We start from the raw sequence: 24,444 nt of genomic DNA on the forward strand, positions 1-24,444 counted from the left end.
TTGAATAGTGATGTAGATCAATGACAAATATGTTTCCACTTTTACACTAGGTTTTTGCTGCAGGTGGAAGAACGGTGAGAAATGGGAAAAGCTGTTTTCAAATTACAGGGAGAGCCGGGGACGTGGTGCGCATCTCCCAGCCCGGGTAGCCAGCTCTGGCTTTCTAGGCGAGCACAAAGCCTTAATGACGCGCCTCGACCACGTCTGACTTCTCGCACTGGCTTCCTGCGCGCTGCCCCTGTGCCTTTTTAAGGCGCGTTCCCTCGCTCTGTGAGTCCCCCCTGGCCCAGCCACGCTCTCCCGCTAGATGCGATGCTGGGACAGCACGTTCCCCCAGGGCAGGTTTTGCCAGTAGAGGGGAACTAAAGAAAAATATTTGGATTTTTTTTCATACTGGTCTCTCAGTGGTTTCAGAGAGTCCTTGTGCTCTGATATATGTATTCAGCGGCATGAATGTTCCTTCGAACAGTTCTGCTGAATGAAGACAGGATTTTTTTTTTTAAAGATATTTAATAAGATATTTTTTTCAAATCAGTACAAAAATTTTAAATACAAAATTATTTGCTTTTGACATATCTCTTATATTCTGGGAACATACCGAAGTCACCAATGCCTGGTAAACTGTCCGTCCGTTCCTGTCACCGTTCCATAAAATTTCTGAGATAAAGCACCACATTATATCACTGGAGTCCTTAGTCAATGTTAGACTGCATTAAACTCTGCATTTAAATAATGGTAATGCCAGTTAAATCCAATCTTAGTTCTGCATGAAAAATCTAGTTCGTTTTGAATCAAAAGCAGTAGCGTTAGCTAAAGACATTGAAGAAGTGATGAGTATTTAACTCTTTCAACTAGCGCAGCAGTGTGTGATGTGCAGCACTGTACAGGGAACGACAGCAGAGTACACTACCTTCTGGAAACGAATACTTTTGAGGTGAGATTAGCACCACTGACGAACAGACAGCTCTTGCAGAGAAGTTGCTTTCCTCACGTACAGAAAGGATCGAGGCCTGCAGGTTCTCCTTGACAATTGGTAACATATAAATAAGGATTGGAAATCAGCTTTTATATAAAAATGAAATTCTTAGATAAATTTGCATGATCAGTACTGCTGGTAAAATTATCAGTTGATCTCAAACAGCAAATGAGTTAATTAGCACACAGACCTACTTCTGCTTTGCCCAGTCACTGAAGAGTAAACTGATTTATCTGTCACTGAGTGGCAGAAGAGGTGCCACTTCTGGCTTGCCAAACAGGATGCAGGTTCTCAGCATGAGCACAGAAACCCAAGCAGATTTCTACCGCCCTGCTGTACTGCCACATGTTGGCCAAAATGCCTCAATCACGTGGCACAAAGCAAATGGGGAACCCTTCGGTTTTGTCTCTGATCTACCTCATCTACTTCAACCGTGCAAATGCAGAGGGAGGCTTTTTGAGGGCTGTGGCACTTGGAGGTGAGCCCAGGCCTGCTAGAGTCAGCGGCAGCATTCTGGGTCCAATGACTGCTGGAGAAGGCTCATGGGGAATAGTTACATCGTTGATACTCCTTTTCCATCATAAATAAATTGTTCGGGGGAAAAAACACACCTGCATGAATATTTCCTATGGGGGAAAGGGAAATAAAGCTCTCCAGCTAAGAGAACCTTTGCTTGTCAGGCAGACCTGCTGTCAAAAAATCCCCCCAAATCCCCACCCAAACAAATAAAAAGCCACTCAATTTTTCCATATAATTCGAGACCGACCTACTCTGGTTTAAGTCACCGGTTTTCATCTTGCAACTATGATCAATGCAACAGTCAAATATGCAATGGGAGTGAGTGACATACGCTGATTTGAACCTTGGTACTGAATTATTGTGAATGAAATGAAGTAAGCATGGCATCACAGAAATATATAACGTACAGCTAATATGTCCCCCTCGGGTGCAAAACAACTGTTTATGAACCTGATACACATCTTTAGATACGTTCACCACACTTTTTTTTTTTTATAACTAGCTGTGCATAATGTTAAACTTTGTATTTATTTATTTTTTGCACAAGATGGTCCAAAATGGTCATAAAATGCATCTTTCATGGTATAAGTTTGAAGCAGAGAAGAAAGGTTTTGATTTTGTGTGTATGTGTGTGTGTGTCTGGTTTTTTGTTTTACATGGGATATAATAAATATCCTGAAAAAGACGAATGAACGTACTGCCCGGCATAGAGTCCTGCCGCCTGCTCGGATGGCATTTGAACGTAAACCTTGTCTCCGTGCATCAGCTGAACAACGGCGCTGCCCGAAGCCTGATCCAGGAAGCCCTTCTTGTATTCATCGTACGTATACATCAGTGGCTCGTTGTTCTTGAACAACGCAACCCAAACGCTGGCCCCTTTACAGTGGACGTGGTAGGCAAAGTAGTAGACACCAGGGATCTCGCAGGTGAAGATCCCCGTTTGGGGGTTGTAGTTCTGCCGGCCATTGTAGAGGAGCTTGTCGAACTTCACAGGCACCCCGACCCGGGGGAAGGGGGTGAGGAGCTCTGCCGTGAATGCGGGCATCTCATAGACGGCACCAGCAGCCTTGCCTTTCTTGCCCATGTAGCCATAGGGGGGCTTGACGCCCTCTATCCCCGGCCCAACCTCGGGCAAGTACTGTCCCACAGCTGGTGGAGTGGGTGGGATGATGACTGGGGGACCTGGGGGCCCCGGGGGGCCAGGGGGCCCCTGGAGTCCTGGCTGGCCAGGGGGACCAAGCGCGCCGGGCTTTCCCGGGGGTCCCTGCAGCCCTGCGGCACCGGGTTTGCCCACACCGGGGAAGCCGGGGGGTCCAGGCAGGCCGGGCTCCCCCTTTGCCCCTGGCAGCCCTGGGGGGCCGATGGGACCGCTGGGTCCTGCGATGCCTGGGATGCCCGAGGGGCCCTGAAGCCCCTGGGCGCCGGGGAGCCCCGGCTCGCCCTTTGGCCCGACGAGCCCTGGGACACCTGGCAGCCCCGGCAAGCCTTTGTGTCCGGCTTCCCCCTTGGGCCCTGTGGGGCCTGGCAGCCCCCGCAGCCCGGGGGCACCCACTTCCCCGGGAAAGCCTGGCTTTCCTGGAAACCCCTGCAGGCCGGGTTCACCCTTGGGACCAACCGGTCCTGGTGGCCCCACAGCACCACCTTCTCCTTTGGGTCCCGGGAAGCCGGCAGCCCCTGGGGGCCCCATGATGCCCGGCAGTCCTGGCTGGCCTGGCTCCCCTGGTGGCCCCCCCATGCCAGGTGGCCCTGCGTGCCCTTTCTCCCCCTTTGGCCCCAGGGGGCCAGGCAGACCACCCACACCACGCTCACCTTTGGGCCCAGGGAAGCCGGGCTTCCCAACCCCAGGGAGGCCAGGGGGCCCTGGCAGGCCTGGCAGGCCCTGCTCCCCTTTGCCACCCGGGAAGCCTGGCTGGCCGGGAACGCCGTCCTGGCCAGGTTTGCCAACGCCGGGCAGGCCGGGAGGGCCTTGGATCCCGGGAACCCCTGGGGGCCCCTGCAGCCCCAGCTCTCCTGGGGGTCCGGGTTTGCCCAGGGGTCCCTGTGGGCCAGGGAAGCCAACCATGCCTGGCTTGCCGACCCCCGGCAGCCCCACAGGGCCAGGGGGGCCGGGCAGCCCTGGTGGACCCTTCAGCCCTGGCAAACCTGGGATCCCAACACCCTTCTCCCCTTTCGGCCCTGGGATCCCAGGGACTCCCGGGGGCCCCTTCATTCCGGGCTCACCCTTCGGGCCCGGCTGTCCTTGCAGCCCTGGAGCACCCGCTTTCCCTATGCCAGGAAGCCCGTGAGGCCCCGGTGGTCCTTGCGGCCCAGGTATCCCCATGGGCCCGATCTCCCCCTTCGGCCCCATCTCCCCTCTTGGCCCTGGAGGCCCCATGACCCCCGGTTTCCCCGGCATCCCTGGCAAACCCGGCTTCCCAATTCCTGGGTATCCTTGTGGGCCTGGTTTTCCTTTTGCTCCTGGCACACCATGACCCGGTAATCCTGGTGGCCCCGGTGGCCCTCTTGGTCCAGGCTCACCAGGGGGACCTTGCTCGCCCCTCAGACTGCGCACGGGCATTTCTGGGTTGAGGAGAAAAGAAAAAAAAAAAGGGGGAGAGACAAAAAGTGATTGCATTCACATCTTTTGGGAAAGACAAAGGCAGTTTTGAATTGAATGTGCTTGGTATGATGCCTCTTGGTTTTGTAGCAAGCAGGGAGGCAGAGCTGGCCAGCGAGTTATAGGTTGGCATTTGGAACAAAGAGGATGTTCCTACTGTTTTGCATACCCCAAATTTGCATGCCTGTTTCTGTTTCCATAAAATAATGATTTTGTATCATATTTGCTTATTTTTTGCCATGTAAAAGCCATTTGCACTTTACTGGTGTTTTCCACCTATACAGTCTTAAGCAGCGAAATCTCCTTGTTGTCCCACGTTGACTAGTCCACTTTTAAGAGTTTTCGTAGGACACAGAATCTGCTTGGTGCTCTTGTACTGTAGGAGGAGTTCTGGCGCAAAAGTGCTTTTGCTGGAGGGGCTTACACTAGCAAGATCGTACTGGTAAGAAGTTTGTACATAGGTACGACTGCATTTTCACCGAGGCTTTGGTTCCCATTAAGATATTACTGGAAACCTACAGCCTTACCCAGCATCACTAAGCTCCACAGGTTTTGGCATAGCCACGTCTAGTTAGAGCTCTTCTAAACACTTCACAAAATGTTTTTATTGTCCAAACCCAAATTTTTATGTATGTGACCGCTTAGCATTGCAGGTCAGGGTGAGGGAGTTGCCGCGTGGGAGTGGTTGTGCTGGGGCTGGTTGCTTTTCAAGCTGCAGGCTTTTTGTGTTAAGTGGAAAGTCTGCCTCTCTCTGGCTCTAAAATGGCTAAAAAAGCGAGAGGTTTGGAGGAAGGGGAGAGATGAGGTTTCAGGGCAAGAGAATTAACTGTTCTTTGGGAGGCAGAAACCCTCCCTCTCTGCACATGTTGTGTTTTATGCACGTAGAAAACCTCCTTTGCTCAGAAGATGGTTGGTTTTACTACAGCCAGTTATGCTTGTTCAGGCACTCCAAAAATAGGCCCTGAAATCTTCCATTTCCCTCTGAAGCCAGCCGAGGCTGTGGTTACGTTGAACCCTCCATAAGACAAAGAGCTAACCAGCTCGTCTGAAGTTGCACAGATGCTCGCTGCCCCACAAGGATTTTACGACACTGGGTGTTCCTGGTTGCCCTTTTTATTTTGGACATTTTTTGTTGTTTTCTTAAATATCCTAATATTGTCCAAACTTCCTTTACTGAATACTGAAAGTGCTTGTATGTGCAGACTCATGCAGTAACACCCTGTTATTTCGATGCTTCCGTTAATCCCATAAATAACCTACAGAAAGAGGACTGCAGAGTCAGAAAAGCAATTGTAGGTTTCTGTCTGTAAACCTCTAAATCACAGGGTCTGGACAAATCCAGACAAAACCATGATATTCCCATAAATTCAAGTCTTGGGGCTCTTATTTCATGTCCAGTCACTGCAGTGAGAGTGGGAGCACCTCCAGGCAGGACCCTGGCCCGCCTGCCTGCACCATTATTTGAAACCCCATCACAGGGTTCTCTGCAGGCGGGTGGGATTACGAGGTTTCTCCTAGCCTCCAACAAGCACCCAAACAAACCTGGGGCCAGCCCCAGGTGCTGGAGGCTCGGTCACAGGTAGGGCTGCTCAGAGGCCGTGCTGCAGCCCGAAGGATGACTCTGACCTTCCTCTCGTGACCCCGAGCTGCCCCACAGCTAATGTGAGCCCATCTCGTTCACCTGTGGCCAGGTACCAACCCAGCCCACCCTGGGAGCACCTGGGTGCCATGCCCAGCCTGCAGCAGCCTGTTCCCCATCTTCAGCCCCCCCCGGGCAGGCGGTGCCATGGGGCACCAGGCAGGACCGTGCAGGGGTGGCGAGGGACTGCCGAGCCTACCTTTCTCTTTCTTGGGAGCCATGTCCTTGCCGAGCAGAGGCATCTGCGGGACCTCTTTCATGTACTGAGGCAGATGGGGGTACTCTTTCCCGTACTGCATGTGAGGCACCTCCTTGCCCATGTGCTGCATGGGGATGCCTTCTTTGCCCAGTGGAATGTGAGGTACTTGTTGTCCGAGGGGTTGGTACTGGGGCACCTGGGGTGGCAGCTGCTTAATCCCATAGTAGACACCGCCTTGAGCAGACCTCACCAGCTCTAGGTAAATGGTGACAGCCACTGCCAGCAGCTGCACAGGGAAGAGCAGCACAGCCATCACCTGTGAAAAGCACAACAAAACCCACAGTTGGCAGAAAATGTTTTTCTGTGTCGTGCATTCCCCATTGGGGCTGATCCGCTCTCTTTTTCTGCAGCAAACTGGACCTAAACCTCTGCAAACTGGCTCTGGTTTCTGTGTTGCCCTGGAGGACATCCTGCAGCATGCCTGTATCTGGTTTATCGGAGGCTCTTACTCAACCAGTTCTATTATAGCAAATGTCCTTATATGAATTTAGTTTTATACTACCCCACACAGCCTGGGTGGTGTCCTCTGCAGTTTCTCCGTAGGGGGACACACGCCCTCCCATGCCCAAGCTGCACTTTGCCGCTTTCTCGCTGGTGTCGGTGCCAGGACACAAGGGTTGGGGAGCTCTGCTGCAAGCTCTGGCACAAGTGGAGAGCAGGCAGGGCCATGTGGGGATCTCTTAAACACTTTCTGCCAAGGAAGCTCAATTACCAATGTCCCTTCTGCTATGCTTTCCTTAGCAATGAAAGCTCTGTTTCTGCAGCTTAAATCTGTGCCTGGCGTTGTGCCTCGTGGCTGCAGAGTCCAGGGGCTCTCCATGTCTATCGCAGGTCTTTGCCAGCTCTCCTCCTGAGCTGGGCTCTGACCCTCTCAGCCTTCACCCAGATGAACAGGGCCATCTCAGGGCTGTCTGGGTCATCACTGCCTCCGGGCAGGATCAGCCAACCCACACCTTTCTCCGGGGATGTTCAGTTATTTCCTAAAGGTTTCCCCCACTGCAGACCCTGTCCCCTCCCCAGGCAGCCCATCCCAGCGCCTCACCAGCCCTGTTAACAGAACACGCTTGTTTTTTCTTTCTTTTTCTTCCTTATCAAAATATAAGCTTGGGACTTCTTGTCCAATCTGCAGTTGGCTTTCCTTTCTGCAGTAGCGGCGTCACTAGCATGTGAGCAGCAAATCGGCAACAAGGAGGTCCCTAAACGGGTGCAGATTTGGGGGCAGCCTGAGGTAATGAGGAGACTCTCCGTGTGTTACGGTTTGAGTATTTTGCAGTTTGTCCCACAACTGAGCCCGGTAGGCAAGTCCCATTCTTTTGAAATGCACAGTGCAAAGATGCCTTGCACCCAACCAAGGGTGCTGGAAAAGCCCCCACCACACAAGCACGCCGGCAGAGCTTTGCCAAACCACTCATCAGGACTTGCTCCCAGCAGCTGCTGGGCCTTGCTAAGCCCAGGTGTGACGAGGGCAGCCTGAGGAGGCAGTGGGGGCTTTGTACCACCTGCTTATTTTCCTGTCCTTCTCCCACAGCCTGGCTTGAGAGAGGACAAAAAAAGCCCTTCCATCTGTGGCAAAGTGGCTCAGTACTGAACCTCCTGCCCCTGGTTCCCTGTGCCTTAGGAGGTATCTTTTGCAGGTCAAAGCTCTTCCCTTTTCCGGCTTGGGCTGGGGCTGCTCCCTGCTCAAATCTCGGTGCTCGCAGGGCTGCAGCCCCAGCTCTGCTGTGCAGGGTGATGCTGCAGCATGCAGGAGGACACACCCCCACACCCCCTTAGAGGGGTCAGCATGATCAGACACAGGTTGGGATGTGTCCTTGCTGTAAGATGTGGCTTTGGGCAGGTAAGGCTGCTGCTATGGAGAACTGGGGGAAAGCGTGAGAGGTTGGTGGGATGAAATGTATTCACAGAAGGGGCAGTAAGCAGCTCTGCTTGCCTCCTCTAACACTGTGCTGTGGACAGTGGGCCTCTAAAAAGGGCCTCGGAGTACTTGGGGAGGGTGGGACAGCAATGCCTTCATGAGGGATTTGTGCCTGGCAGGCTGCAGGGCGACTGCAAAACTCGCCCAGCTTAGGGCGTAGGTCAGTGGCACCGCACGTGTTGAGCCCTGGAGTCATGACTCGTGTTTCCCCCACTCGCTGCTGTATGGCTCGGCTTGAGCACTGGGAGGGCTGGAAAACTGCTTCTCTTGCTGCTCTGTGCTGTGGTGAAGGTTATTGATCAGGTGGTAACATTGGGTATCAGTTTTTATGTTTCACTCCTCGAAGTTCTCCATTCACTTTGCATTAGCAAAGCACCTGGAGAAATGCTCAGTGCTCTTTTCAAACATTTCTCCTTCATTTTGCTCTATGAGATCTAATCTCTCAATGGAAATTAGCGTATCATCATTACTGAAGGTGTAAATGGAGGCTAAACCAAAATTGTGTAGTTAAAACAACCAACAGAAAGTTAATATTTTCAGTAATATTACTAAATAGAGAAACAAAATACAGAAAAAAGGGAACCATGTGTTAACAGCAAAACAAACCATTTAAGAAAATGAAATATTAGTGAATAAACACTAGATGGAGCATATGTTGCACAGCTGAGTTCCTACAGTCACTTTCTCTCCCAGGAATTTAAGGTCTTGGATGTAACCGGCTGCCATGTGGCAAAGAAAACCAGAGCCAAGATGTACAGGAGTTTGTAAGTGTAGCTAAAGCCCAAGCACAGTCGCTCATCCTTGTTCAGCAAACGCTTCATCTCCAGTGAGTTTAATGTGGCTTTTAGCCCACAGCTGCCTGCTTTGCTGTGAGCTGAAGGATTAGAGCCTTAAGATGTGGTGTTTCTGCTTAAAGCTCAGTGGCACTGGACCACGAAGACACCCTCTGTGTGATCGGTTACCAGGGCTCTGCTGGGACAGGGTAATTTCTTAACCTGCTGCAGCTTCATCTGGGCACACGGACCCCAAGCAACCTTATTTTTTTAGGGTGCGGGGGGGGGGGTTATCCCCACTCTTGTCTCTGGCCTTTCTGTTCTTTTCTGTACCATAACGAGTAACTGGCTGCAGCTTTGGTTCCCCAGATAGGGTAACGCCTGTCTCAATTTGCAGGAAAAATCCCAGCTATTGGAAAACCTACAGCTTTCTGTGTCTCTCTCCCAAATGAAAAGCAATGCCTGTGTGAAGAGAGAAATACAATGAAACCTTTTTAAAAAAGATTAGAAGATATTGGATGATTTAGGACTGTTCTTGAAGCCTAAAAGTATGAAGGGCAGGGTGGATTTTGAAGAATGAGGTTATTAAATTAGCTTCTTGGCTACTTTGTTGTTCGGGTGGCCAGTTTTTGGGGGTTTGCTTTTTTTTAAAAGATAACTTCAGTGGAATAAGTGGAGAGGGAAATAGGTAAAATTCCTTTGGATGTGATTTTTCTCTTTGTTTTTATTACAAAATGTGGGCTTTGTGTGTGAGTGGGAGCTATTTGAAATAATGGAAGAAAAATTTCCTACGGGGAGACAGGAGCCGGCCTGCAGCTCAGAGTGAACTCAACCTCCCACCACTTGTGCCCAGGTCCCTTGGCCCTGCCAAGCATCACGCAATGCACCTGCGGTTTAACAGGCGTGACCACGCAGCATGTGAGATGTTTTTGTGTGCGTGCATGGAAATTTTGAGGGAGATCAGGCAAGACTTCTGGAGATAGGAAGGCTCCAGAAAATGAGGTGATCTCACTACATCTGCATTTCCTTTAGTGTTTTTTGACTCATCATAACCAAAACAGTGCGGCCCGGAAATGACAGATTGCTTCTCATCTATTGATTTTGGCCAGGGCTGGTGCCTGTGACTAGCTGAGGTGGAAGGTGGGGGTTTATTTACTGAACAACCTCGGGCTGGATGGGACTTGGCTGACGTCTTTGTGGAGGAGGTCAGAGCCTCCGTGGTGGCCTCATGTGAGCTTGTCTGGCTCTTGGGATCTCTGCAGGTACCTGGGAAGCGGCTCGTGTTTGGCACCAGCCGTATGGCTTGTCTCTCCCCCTGCTCCCAAAGGAAGGAAGGATCAGACAAAATTAGTCTTGATGAGAAATGTGGTGAAGTTGTGTGACTGCTATTGCTCCCTGCCTGCTGGTAATGGGTCCAGCTGGATTATTGCTATCAGATACTGTCCCTGTAAGGTGAACCTTCCCTGAAGTATTAGAGATGCCTGGGGTAGTCCTTCGGTGTTGCAGCTTATTGCCTGTCTCATCCTACTCAGCTTCTCTAAGAAGTTATTTATGTACTAAGAGAGAGAAGTTGAAGGTCTTTTTTTTTTTTTTTTTTTTTTTCTGCCCTGCAGTTTGTTTCTGAATGCCTGGGTGCACAGCTCTAGTTGTTTGAAGACCCCACTGGGAAACCACCAGCATCTTAAAATGCCTAAAAGCTACTGAAAATCTTGCTCTTGGTTTTTAAAAGAAGTGTGTAGATCCTAAATGTTGGACATGTACTCCAGAGCTTATGAATAGCAAAAGGAGATTTTCACAGTGGTGACAGGACTTAAGGAAAACACCAAAGTGAGGAGGAGAAAAATCTGTGCTGAAGATGCAGCCAAAGTGTAAGACTTCCCACACCCTTCACCCAAATCCCAGCAATTTAGGGATCATTTCCAAACACATTCATGTAATGTGATCCAATGTGCTTTCAAAGGTGTCCGTCAGCGGAGCAGTAAGATGGCTTTGGAATGGGATTTTCCTGGGTTTCTGTCAGAAAGCAATGGCAATGTGTCTGCACATTTATGGCAGGTAAATGGGTGCATGTGTGCACCTTTAGAGAAGCCAGAGGCTTGGAGAAAGCAAAGGTTTACCTTAACTGTTTGAAGGAAGATGGAAGGAAAGCTACTCGTAAGTGTGTGACACTACGAGTGTGTGACATTTTGCACCGGTTGTTCAGATTAAGACACAGTAAACCTTTTGCTTTATCTAGGGTGGGGCAAGCTGCTCAAGGGTGAAGGAACATTATCCTAAACCACAGTGTTCAGCCGCTTGTGTGTGAACACATGTGGTTGGCTCTGTGGGTGAGAGTCCCTGAAAAACATGTTTTCGGGAGTCCCTGAAAAACATGTTTTTACGGGCAAAGCTCAAGTGAGAACATTTCTCAATGATTTCTTTGGTAGAGCTGTTCTCCTGAGAAAATTAGAAAGGACCTTCATCTATTTGCATTTGTCAGTAGAAACTGAAGACAAAACAAAATGTACCAGCAGTCATAATTGTTAAATTGGTGTGAAGAAATAATGGCTGGTTTAGCCTAATTGGCAAAGAATGTATGCAAAGAGCGATGCCCATCCATGTGGGACTTGAAATCATAGGTGGCCTTGCAAAGGGTGGCAGCCAGACCTTGATTTATTGATCCTTACAGGGAATTGGTCACTCTGCAACCAATTTTGGGCTTAAATGCAATCTACCCATGTCTCAGAACCTCTGAGATACTCGCCCAGAGACTAGCCCTATGGGCTTAATTTGCCATGCGTTGCTTTTGAGAGGCATATGGCATAAGTAGATCTCAGTGACCTGAAGTCTTCTGCCCTGGAGTCCCTTCCACGGGCGGTGCCTAAAGCTGCAGGGATCCATTCCCCACTGCGCTGAGGGGACAGACTTAGCGTTCAGGTTTCATGTGGAAAATGACTGTTGCAAAACTCGCAAAATAAAAATCCTAGTGACTCTGGAGATTTTGTGCCCAGAATAGGGCTACTAAAAAATGCTAAAAATGTAAATTCTCTAGGATGTTTTTGACTCGAGATCAAAAGTGGTTAGGAACACAGCTACTTTTGGAGTAACCTTGATAACTGATCATATTACAAAGTATCTACAATGGTGTAGATCCCCTCTTGGGAAGGGGGGAGGAGGAGGAAGGAGAGAGTGGTGGTGGTGGTGGTGGTGGGGTGTCCAATCCCATGGGAACATTATAAACCTCACTAAAGTCTCTCATTGTCATATAGAGACATGCAGGGACAGCGTGATGCAATGGAAATGGCAATTAACGTGTTACTGTGTGTAAGGAGTAACACCACTGTGCTGCAGAGAGCTGGTGGGTTAGCTGCACAGTAGCCCCCCTGGGGAGTTCCCTGGCCATCCCCCAGGGACTGGGGGGTGCGGGGTGGGTACGTGGCAGCTCATGCAGAGTCAAAGAAGGGCTGGTAAGAAAAAGCTACCAAGTCTTCGCAAGGTGATAACTAATTTTTTTTCTGCTTTCATTTTTTAGTGTTACTTTCATAACAAATCTATATTCTTCCTGTTCTGTACAATATGGTTCCCTTAAACCACCGGGTTATACATGCAAGCGTGTGCACACTCCCACCCCTATACATATTTTTGTTAAGGTCTCCACCACCTGAAAAGCATTCGATTAGTCACTTGGGCATATAATTTTTTTGTGTGTTTGTAAACTAATTCTGTTAGCCAGCCACATTTCTTCTAAGAAATTTTAGCACCAAAAGGAGAAGAGCAGCTATGAAGGCCTTAGTTCCGGTAGTTGCTCAGCACCAGCAAATAGGTGGGGTGACTTCAAGCGGGGGATGTCTTTAGATGTGACAAGTCAAGGAAATGTTGGTTGTCATTCTCAGCAGCAGTGCTGCGATGTGTAGATGACTCGAGCAGTGATCTTCCCAGCCTGTTGTTGTCCGCAGTTTTCAAAGATGCTATTTCAAAACTTAATCTCAGCTAAAATTAATCTCTGGATCATTAAACGCCTTTGAGAACTAACTTGTCAGTCAGTGAGGACTTTCTGAAGGGAACTGAGGATATCCTGTACGGCAGGGAGACTGAGTTTTAGTGGGACTCATATTTTCAGGGGCAGGAAAAACCAACAACCTTCTGCTTGCCAAATAATTTTGTATTTGCTCTGAGCTTAGGGTGCCATTTAATACACATGTTACCGCTTGACTATAAAGCACTCTTCTGCCTTCCTCTGCCAAACAAGGTTTTATGTCATTTGGACAACTGGTTTTGAATTTGCAATCAACCTAATAAAACTCAGTTTGGGGGGGCTTCTTTATGAAGGTTCAGTCATACTCCACATAATAACAGGGAATGAAGGCAACCAAATGAAACTTGGCACAAATTTCCTCTGAAAGCTAACCGGTTTCATAACACAAATTAAGACTAGCTACGCTGATTTAATCTTATTTTCAGCAGTAAAGAGCAGGAGGGCAGTAAGGGAGAGTGCAGCCCCTGTGCGAGGGCTGAGCCACACCATTGGCAGGAGACAGTAGCTCCGTGCCTGACTTCAGCCCAAGCAGGTTTGGAGTCCTACATCATTTTACTTTTAATGGTGCCTACAGTTGCATTGAAGGCAATCCTTGATTCTTGAGTAGGTGAAGAGTTTGCCTTGCTAAAGGGTCTGTAAGGGCCTGTGTATTCAGTAGGGAGGAAAGTAGGATTTATGGTAAGTGTAATCTGCCTTCTTGTCTCTTGTGAAACTCTCCCACAGAGATCAGGTTTGTTTTTTTTTTTTTTTCTCCTCCCTCCTCTTCACTGTCCCCTCCAAGGAAACAAAGTAGTGTTGAGTATCTGTATTCAGTTTAGATTACCAAGAAACAGCTATTGTTCACTATGTTAAAAATAAATCATATTTTGCTCAAGGTCTAACAACTGTGTCTGATTATCATGTGGTATTTACTAAATTTAAGACAGTCATAACAAGGATTGTCATAATAAACATTTTAAAATGCACACATGCATAAACCTGCTGCTAATGGAGAATATTCAACATGTGGTGGATGCCTATTTCTATTTTTTTTTTTTTTTAAATTCAAAATGGTGCCTCCAGTTGCTTTCTTAGAGAAGTGTGGAAACATCTAAATGAATGGCTTCATCTTAAAAACTGATAATCATCTATAAGCTCTCTTTGGCTTCAGTGATCTTTTCTTGCAATGCCTCGGGAGATCTCTGTCTATCCATTTGTAAATCCATTTCCAAAGACAAAGCAACTGTCTCTGCTCCAACCTTTTTGCAAACACGTTCGTGCATGTGCCCAGTCTGGATGGTCACCCAGTTCTCTGTATGAAAATGGCACCCTTGGACTCCCCCTGTTTATTAGTCCCAAACAGTGTATATTTGCATGTGTGTCTGTATTTACATATATATGGAAATAGTTGTCTGTGTGCAGGAATTTATGTGTGCATATATGTGAGAACGCACATCCTGGGACTGGAAGCAGCCATCAAGAGGAGAAATTAGGCCATGCAGACGTAGTTATGTTGCCTTTAGTCTTCTCTCTATGCCCAGTCTGCTGTGAGCCTACTTGCATGGGCCTGGGTAGGCGTCTCCATGTCTCTCTGCAAATCTGGGCATCTCCACAACCCCAACTCCCAGGCACAGGGCTCTGCTGACTCAACACAAACACGAAGCTCGCGATTTACAATGGTATTCAGATGCCTGGCACTAATAATTGATTTCCAGGGGAGTTAGTCTCTTGTGTGTCTTTGAGGATCTGGCCCAGAAGCTGTTTGCTGGAAAATGCCTGAAAGCTACTTGCAGTCAGATGGCAGGGAGCCGTGACAAGGATCAGCAAGCTGGGCATCGCTGGCTGGGTGACCACAGTCTCCGGGGATGCAGCTCTCTTGCATGGTGGCATGTATTTGTTTGCACCAATCGGTGTCTGACCTCGGGGTGGGGAGGAAGGACCAACGTGGGGGAATGTTTGCAGAAAAGCATGAGACTTTAATTATGGGATTAGAATTAATTATAGGTAGGATTTAGCAAATACCTGCCTTTGAATAAATTTTCCTGTTCTCTGCCATACGGCATGCACTTGAATCCTCTGCCTAATGCTCTCTTCTGGGCAGTTTGCCTACAGTCTTGGTGGCAGGCGGCTTTGATGGAGACACTTCAGCGACTGCCACTAGCTCCCTATTCAGCGATCGGCTGCGCGAGGCACGTAAACCCAGTCCCAATAATGCGGAACACACAAAGTGATCAAAGCGTAGAGCTGCTTCCCCGCTTATCAGCACGTAATCGCCCTCCTGGCGTGGAGCCCGGGAGTGGCAGCCGATGTATCCAAGCACAGACTGTTTGTACAACATGGGAACTGAACTGAGGATTCCTCCTCTGAAGCAGTGGTGCTACCGGGCACTGCACAAGGAGTTCCCCGTGGGGCGCGGGCACTGACACAGTAAGGAATCTGCCTTATCAGATGTAACAGGTTTGCTGTATGCAGCCCACTGGCAACCAGGCCAGTTTTCATGGAAATGCTTTTATAGTCAGCTGACTGTCTCCTGGGGATGTTGTTAGTTTGGGGATTGTTTTGGTGAAAACACTTCACCTCTATTGCCAGTCCCCTACCCCAAAATAAATGCAAAGACAAATAACCAGAGATGCACTTCAGACTGAAGTGCTTGATCCAATAGGCTGAACCTGGAGGTGCTGATAAGGAACTGTGATGATTACTGGTTGCAAAACAGTGGGGACAAGGAACTACAGGCTTTCTTTGGAAACCTCCGTTCTCAGCAGTCACTCATCGCCTCACTCTGCCCTGAGATAGGTTGTGCTGGCTGCATGCAGTAGAAGCCTCCCAAATTTTCATGGTACAGTTGTTTGCATGTTATTATGGTACAATGGTTTGCAAAGTGAATCACAGTATTCTACTATTTTAATACAAAGCAGTGCCTCTAGCAGTCCTGCTATAAATTATACTCACTGGTAAAAGTGTAAAAAGTTTCCATTTTGCTACCTCTTGGTTCAGCCAGCCACAGCTTTGTTAACAAGCCACACGCTAGCAATTGGCTCTAAACGACAAGTGAATAATCTGCATGGTTTGGTGTTAATTAGCGAAATGCTCCATCTTGTCAGATATATGGGAGTAGACAAAAGTGAGGGAATTCTGTGGCAATTAATAAAATCAAATGTATCCTGAATCTTCACCCAAATGCTCACAAGTGGCAGAGAGTCTTATTCTGAAGGATATCTACCAGTTTTACTGCTTGGAAAACTCTTAGTTGCTCATTTGATTAATCAAAGTATTGTACTAAAAGCAGAAAAGATAAAATACATTCTTTGTGAAGGTGCCTTTAGTCCTAAAGAGACACGAAAGATCAACTTAGGCTATATATATTTTATTCTAATACAGCCTGGCTTAGGGTTTTCTTTCATGTATTTAAGAAGATTGCTTAGAGGGGCAGCATTATGTGAATTAGTAGATATCGATACCTTTAGGAAAGCTTAGATTTGTATGCAAAAATCCCATTCATTAACATCCGCAAGGTACAAATAGCTGCTAAAGCACGTATTTTTCTTAAACACTTTCCAGGAAGTGGCAATAGAAAGGAAAATCCTGATTATGAAAGTGCTCTTGGTAATGACACTGACTGATTGTTACAGATGTCACAGGGAAGATAATCTGTCTTTTAATTAGATTAAACATTATGTGAAGCAGTACAGGTGTCTCAGATGTAATATTTCCATAGGCTTGACTTTTCGGACTAGCTAAGCTATGCTTGGTGCCAAACCTGAGGAGACGAGGGAAAAGTGGCCAGAAACTACTCTTGTGCTTCTTTTGATCCCGAGGCTCTAACAAGTGCCATTTCAGTCACTGGTGCTGCTTGAGCTCTGACTTGCCTTGCCTGGCCTGTGGGCCACCTGCAAGCACCCTGCTGTGGTGTGACGTCCTGCCACGTCATGGCCACTGTCACCAAATGTATCTTCATTTTGGGGGTAAAAAGGCTGCACTGTACCCTGGGCGGATAGAGCCCAGCTGCAGCTTTGGGAAAGGCACTTCCCTGTAACCACCAAGGTCCAACCACTGAGGTCCGGCTGGTGCTTATTTTGGGAGGCGAGGGCTACGGGCACCTCTCGGGTGCCTGAGGCAGGCAGGAGGGCTGGCTCTTTGGAAAGGGGTACCCTGTAGCCTCTTTATTCTCAGCTATGAAGTAGGGACTTCTCTGAGGTTTAAAAGTGTATTTCCCCTCCTTTTCCCTCCTCTTTTTAGCGCTGCATGTATACTGATTAAACTTCAGTGCTTTACTGTGATCTAGATGGGAGCCGTTAACCCCTAACAAGGCATCAAGATCATGAAATCTCATTAAGAAAAATAGTTTAATTCTAGGTGCACTGGTTCTTTGGTTGAAGACTTTTGGTTATAGACATGCTTAGTTTCATGTGCCCTTTCATAGTGATCATACTCTAGCCTTTGCAGCCCAGGCAGTGTTTACTTTGACAGTCCTGGGAGTTCTTGAACTACAAAGCAAGAAATCTGTGTGGGACTCTGAAGTACTTGGCCTGATCTTAATTTGAAACAATTTATTGTTCTCTGTGACTCCTGTTGCAATCCTGTGGCCTTACACGTTGCCTTTTTGCCATAAAATTTGCTTGATTGCCTGTTTCTGAAATTGGCACGGCATAGCATTTCTGTTCCTTTTCTCACTTTGATGGCATACAAAATGTGTTTTCTTGGCTCTTGCTCTCATGCTGCTTCATGACTTTTTTTTTAAATAAAAGCAAAAGGCTTTGGAGGCTGTATTTCAGAGATGAATTGTTACCGCTTACAATAGTTCTGTTCACTGTGCTTTGATGAGCCTGTTGAGAGAAAGAGCAGCTTCTCTCTCCCTTATTTTTATTTGCTGTGTTCTAACTTTGCAATTCCTTGGAACCCCAAAGTCCCAGTCCAAGGGAGATATGAAAACAATAACAAATGTCTATAAAATATTTTTTCTGAAAAAACCTCCTGTCTCTCATACAATTTTTATTGGAAGATTATTTGCCGTTAAAAAGATTCCTGCCCTTTGCATACTTTTCCTACCTTTGCTCAAACAGTGGAAGAAATTATCTCGCCTTAGAAGGTTAAACATACCAGACTACTCCACCCAGATAGAAATCAGGATGATGTTTTAAAATTATTTAGCAACAGTCATTTTCCTATTTTATTATAAAATATTGCAGATATCATCATATTTGTTAGGACATGCTGATCTCAGTCATGACCTGACACTGTTCCATTCACAAAAATCAAGCAGATATTATCTCATGATCATATTTCCTAAATGGGTAAATTTATTTTTTATGCTCCTTTTCTTGATAAAGACTAAGATGACAACCACAACAACAAAGCACTCATTTGGTTAAAATTATTTCAAAACTGGGCTTTTAATTTTTATAAAAGACTCTTTGTTCTCTGTGTCATATCTACAGGTGGACAAAGTTGGAAGTTGCTAGATGGTTGACCGTGGATCTACCAATGTACATCTCTTCATAATCTAGCACTTGGGTGCAATCACCACCAAAAGCTCTAGCATATTCCTCTACACTGCAGTTCCACCGTGGCTGAACTGCCCACATACATCCCTGTGTCATGCCAGACAGATCTGCCCATAAAGACCTTCTGTCTTTTCCTCTCATGCAGCAGGTAAGAAATGTTTCTTATTCAAGTCTACTTCAACACATAACCACTTGACTAGTCAATGGGTAGAGAGACAAAGATTGAAATCATTGTTACTTGTTAACAAGTGTCACATGTACAGGCCTACACAGATGCCACTCTCTTCCCACTCTACCAGTGCAGAAACAAGGGTAGCATGACACCACCAAAAAAAAATTTTCAACCTAAATTGTGAAATACTCCCCATAGGTTTGATTCAGTGAATACTTACAGTAGATGTTTGCCACATCTCTCAAAAGCACAGTGAAGAAAAATAATACTTCCAAAACACGTACACACATGAAAAGACCCCCTCCTCTCACACACACATACTGGATCCATGTACATATGTAGTCATTTAAACTCCAAAGATGCCATGAGGCAGAATTAATTTCCTATATGTAATCCAATGTGCTATGGTTTAAAGAACTTGAAATTACCATATCTGTCACCTTGGAATAACCCAACCAAGGCCAAAGGAAAGCAAAGCCAAGTACTGAAGAGCAAATACTGTTGCTCATTCACATAAGTCTCTCAATTCTACTCCAAGAGAAATGTTCAGTGCAGCCGTTTGGGCCCATGATCACTGGTAACTGTGAGGCTAGCAAATATACAGGGTATAAAGCTGGTCAGTGCTCAACTCTCCTGTCTAACTGTTACAAAATGTCTGCAGCAGGAGCTGGCACTTGCATTTCATCAGTACTGTGGCCGGGATGGAGGGCCATGCCAGCGGTGACAAGGCTGACAGACCTGGTGCTACCCAGCTGCTAAACCAGATCAAAGGGGAACACCAGCCTCCCTTCAGCTGCCTGCAGCACTACAGGCAGAGGTGGGGCTGGAAGCACATGAGGAAATAAGATTGGAGGGGGAAACTAAAGCACTTCAGTCCATAATCTAAATCCAAGTCCCTGATTAGGGACTGATTAGCAGTTGCCTGAGCTGGCAGGCCACTAAAGTCCCCCTCAAGGGCTGCTTGGTCCCACAAACCTTCCTTAGTGTAAGGCGTGGACCTGAGGTTCCCTTCACCTGCTGATGCCTCCCAAGCTTTCAGACAAATTCTCTCGAGGCTTTCCTCTTCCTCAGGCCTCTGTGGGTCTGCTGTGACCTGTGCCAGCTCCCAACCCAACTCCTGGGAGCTGCTGCCTGGGGTGTGTCTAGGAGGCAGGAAATGCGCACTTCAACACCCTTTGCTACAGGAAGGAATTAGACGACAGCCTGAGGAAGACTGTGGTTGAGCTACTGATGGCTGCTCAGAGTTTGCAACAAAAATCTGGTACCTGCCCTCAAAAGAGGATTGTAAGCTATGAGCTGAGAGTGGAGGGACTTGCATCTGTGTACTTCATTCACCAAAAGGCATTTAAACCCAGGAGAGAGCTAGGATTTAGGATGAACTGCAACCTTCAGCTTTTCCTATTTGGCTGGCTTAGTCAGCTCCTCGAACAGTGGCTTTTGTGAATCCCCCTCTGAGGCCTTATGCACATGCATGGAGTCCAGGCATCTAATTCAGGCATGTGGACTCCATTATGGGGCCAGGTGCACACATCCCCTCATGGATTAGGATCTGAAAGATTCTATATCCTGTATTGTCAATCAACTAAGGCCTCTGTTTTCCCTGCCTGGTCCTCCTCCTTTGTTTCAAAATCTTGATATTTTTGAAGCAGATATGTATTTTTAAAAACTCGTCTTGTATCTGCACAAAGGAGTAGTTAAGCCATGTACTACCTATTCCCAGGATGATGCAGTTAAGTCAATAATGACTAACTTCACAAAATCTGGCATTAGAAAAATCACTGCATTTAAATGAAATCATATTCTTCCCCACAAACTTTGTCCTCCAGATTCTTACTGCTGAACATCAGAACCAAAGATTCATGGCTACCTACAGGCCATGACTTAACCAAATAAAAAATAAATCCACTAGGCAGATATTTCTCCAGCAAAGGAGTCTTGTTTCTCCAGACAGCAGAATGGCTACTAGCAATGCTTACAATGATTTTCTTTTGATTATTTATTGTGTTTGACTGTAAGATGGGGCATGTACATTAATTCTAAGTTAATTTTGTGTTAGGTCATGAAACCTGCTCAGATTTTCAGATGTTAGCAGAAATAATGTATTCTTAATAGAAATACTTTTAATATGCTTTCTGGAAGGCTTATTTAACCATGCTAAGGAAAGAGATAATCTGGAGTACATAGTTATAGCCCACAGGCTCAGAGTTTGAGAGGGGGATTTTTTTAGGTCTGAGCTGGATTCCCTGAAAATTGTTGCAAAATTCTCAATAAATCAAATAACAAGGCTAATTAGATCCTGCAGGAATGAGCTCCTTAAAGGACTGTACTTGCAAGTTGTGCTAGTAAAGTCATTCAAGTGCCAGTCCTGGACGCAGAGTGCAATTTAGGCTAAAGAGTAGGAGCACTTTACTGCTAAAGGAATACTAAATGGCAAAGTGATTCTAGCCGAGAAGCAGCCATACCAACAACTCTAAGCAATGTGCTGGGGAAGTAAGCTCTGCCCATACACGCACACATAAGTATATTCACACAAATTATACAATCAGTAAGAATTAAAATAAATACATCAAAACCTCCCAAGTCAGCTTTGCTGGTATTACTGCATCTATATGAGAAGCTCATGGTGATGTAACTGTTTCATGCTGCTGGCTGACGGGACCCCAGAGCACAGCAGCTCCATGGCAGGCAAAGGAAGAAGCGACTGGAGGAAAGTTGGGTTATGAAGGGAAGGGAACATGTGAAGGAATTAAATGAGATACCAGAGATTTAGCAGCTTTCTGAAAATGAGAGGTAATCCAATTTCTTCCATCTTTTTTTTTAAGCTTCAATAATAAATCAGTGACAAAAATCTAAGATCTAATATAATCTGTGGGATTGTATGGCATCCATTTTTGCTATTTCATTAGATACTATTTTCATTACATGTTCTTGAAAGTAACATTTCAGAGAGGGGAAGTAAGGCAAACTTATGGAGAGTTTTCATCTTTTCTTTTTAGACATAGTGGGCAAAATGTGAAAACTACTGCCACATGGCAATGCCATTGCTTTTAAATGCAGATCGGGACAGATTAGTTTAAAATAGTATCTATAGAAAAAAAGTTAGCACCCTCCTCTTTTTCTTCTTTTCAAGCTAAACGGCAGCACAGGTAATCAAAATCACTAAGAAATAAAAAAAGTCCATAGTATCTTTCATTTATCAGCAGTTTTATTTCTTTTGCCTATTTATGCTCTAGACTGGATATCACCTAATGTGTATACAAATCTCATAAATCACCTTTGAGAACTGCTGTTAATTCTACCCATGCCTCTCATCTTCTTGAATTCCTCCTTATTTTATCTCTCTCCTCTTTATAACTAATAGCTATACCTCGTTTTATCCTTTCTTGTACTTATATTTATTCTCTCAACAGTGGTCAGTTGAAAATTATTTGCTTTGTTGATATTCTAATAATGACTACATGCCATTATGTCTTTGGTTTGGAATGAAGGCTTCATCTTCCTTAAATGTTACACCTGAAATGAACTTGTCTTCAAAGGACTAAGCCATGACAAATCATCCAGAGGAAGGGGAGAGATTTGTGCTTTCCTCCACTTGCAGTAAGCTGTATAGTGTGGCCATACAACACTGGTGAGGCAGTGTAATAATGTAGTGGTAATACTATGGAAGAGAAGACAAACCTACTTACTTTTCATTTGGAAATGCAAAATTGTTAACACAATATTGTTGAAGAATTTTCTTGCCTAGTTTTCCCTTGTCTGCTTCAGGCTGAAAATGAATGCAGAATTTTAATATTTTATGAATCCTCCTGACTATGATGGTCTAGTAATTCTCCTTGGGAGGATCTGTGACACAGAGAAAATGCAGAAATCTGAATAGACATGACAGAAAACTATATGCAGTAGTGACTGTAACTTGGAGAAACTTGTGTCCTATCAGTTCCTGTGCATCAGTTACACTGGTAAATATCTATTTTTTAAAGTTAAAGAAAAAAAAAGAAAAAAGAATATTTCCTAGAGTGCAGTAATTCAGGCCTCTACAATTGTAAAGAAAAACCCTACATGACCTGGAAGAGATTTTTCTCAAGTGACTCAATTAATTACTTCCATGTGACAATTAGCAACATTGTGAAACTCAACAGTCGGAGAGCTGGTCACTTGTGCAGACAGGCAATTTGACATATATAGATAACCCCATTAATTTTTAATGAGAACCATAACCTGTATAAAGTTTGCTGGTTGTTAAATATTTTTAAATGGGTCTCAATCTATATATACCCAGACAGTTATCCATGCAGTAGACTATGGTCTGTTTTTCTTAATCAGGCGAAACTACAATGAGAATGTTGCTCAATTAAGAACTGAAGAATTTGTCTGAGTTTTATTCAGTTCTTGGCAGTTGGAAAAACTGGTCTTTCCAACAGTGAGTGCCAGTACAAAATATTTTGGCAAGGAACAAATGTCAATTTAGATCTATGAAATTCCCATTTTCAGGCAGTAAAATTAGAATCACTCTGGTTTGTATTAGCTTAAAAATACCCAAATCCTGGCCTACTATTGTGTAACTAAGTAAGCAGGTATCCACTACTGGCCCAGATTCTGTCCTTGGTTATAGTAGCGTTTTGATTGCAGTGGAGGTAATTCCTATTTCTAAACAGAATAACCAATATCACTGAGTCCTAACTTTTCCATGTGCTCAATTTATTGATCTTGGTATTCTTCTGCTGTGGAAATGATCACAGTGGTTAATTTTATCTGGTTTGAAGTGGACAGCAGTGATTGTTATTGAGTCCATTTTACTGCATCTTATCTTGCTAATGATGACATTTAATGTGATGTAAGAGATGAACAGCGTTACTTGCCTAGCCTCTCTAAGCTAAAAGGAAAATTTCTAAAGATGGAAGAGTTGGAAGATAAGTGGGAGAGTTGCTTTCTGTTAATTTTTTTTGAAGGAAATGTTTTTCTTATCATTCTTTTAATCTATTCAAAACTATCCCAAATTCTTCCTGGAAGTTGGGCTGGAGATGTCATGAGAACAGACATTATTTCATATATCTGATATATTTTTTTTTTTTTTTTTTAAACTGGTGACAGAGATCCCATTTAATTAAATGAAAGCAGACTTTGGATGTCTCTGTTGATGTACAGTCCTACAGGCAGTAGAAGAATGAGGGAAGAACCTGTAAAAGTAAACCTATCTATTAAATTAAAAATACCTACTTATGTTCAGACTTGACTATTGTTCTACAAGGAACTCCCAAGAAAACATACATGTGGATCCCATTTCCTGCAGAAGTGTGCTTTAAACACTCATGAAAGCAACATACCATACTTCAAAGATTTCCTAGTTTAGCTAGAAGTAGGGCTGTAAATGTTCTGCTCATATCCTTCACCATGGCTTAGCTGATGCTATCAGCCAACCCGCTTCATACCTGTGGAAAAGACTACTTCTCTTTGGCTTGCTAGGAAGCTCTGTAGGCCAAGTGTCAGTGCTGCAATCAGGTCTATAAATCTTCTAGATTATTTGTGTGCTGGAGTTTCTCTTGCCATTGTGATGAAGAAATAATTGAATTGCAGAACTCCACTAGTACATATGAAGCTCATTGAATTTTATTCTCTAACAAAAGCATTATTTTGTAAATGGAAAAAAAGTATAAATGTAAACAGATACATATGGTTTTGATATTTGTACCCATTTAATTATATCATTAGTTTTGCCAAATAACATGACATGGACAAGTTAGATGTTAGCCTTTTTTATAATTTAACCAAAGTGATCACGTATATTGTGTGCTGGCTACACACACTATTATATTTGATCTTTGTCCCACCACAGAAAATTGGTGCAAAAAAAAATCATGGGAGGACCCAGGGCTTCCAAATGTGTTAAACTCATTACAAAGACACTTTAAACTTACCATTCAGTCTTGTTCACTCTTGGTGATGATGCCTCACTGACTAAAAGTAATAAGCGTAAATTGAATTGTTTTGTAAAGAAATGTTTTTCCTCATAATTATAGATGATTCTCAAGAAAAACAGAATTTGAAGGTTACCATATTTTAAAATTAACATCTATGACCTTGCTCAGCTGTGTGCTGC

At 45.3% G+C, this 24,444-nt stretch overlaps 1 protein-coding gene across 5 annotated transcripts in view; it reads right to left on the reverse strand.

Moving 5' to 3' along the window:
* Positions 1–2,004: 2,004 nt before the first annotated feature.
* The window catches only part of COL8A1 (collagen type VIII alpha 1 chain), a 96,655-nt gene continuing 74,215 nt past the window's right edge, over positions 2,005–24,444 (reverse strand). For all 5 annotated transcript variants that reach the window (XM_075766416.1, XM_075766407.1, XM_075766437.1 and 2 more), the window contains 2 exons: positions 5,930–6,245; positions 2,005–4,054 (listed from right to left, as the gene is read on the reverse strand). In XM_075766416.1, coding sequence (XP_075622531.1) covers positions 2,148–4,054; positions 5,930–6,242 — 2,220 coding nt within the window. In that variant the 5' untranslated portion in view covers positions 6,243–6,245 and the 3' untranslated portion in view covers positions 2,005–2,147. The remainder of the gene's footprint in view (positions 4,055–5,929; positions 6,246–24,444) is intronic.

This window comes from Balearica regulorum, chromosome 1 (assembly GCF_011004875.1).
Source record: "Balearica regulorum gibbericeps isolate bBalReg1 chromosome 1, bBalReg1.pri, whole genome shotgun sequence".
Classification (NCBI taxonomy): Eukaryota; Metazoa; Chordata; class Aves; order Gruiformes; family Gruidae; genus Balearica; species Balearica regulorum.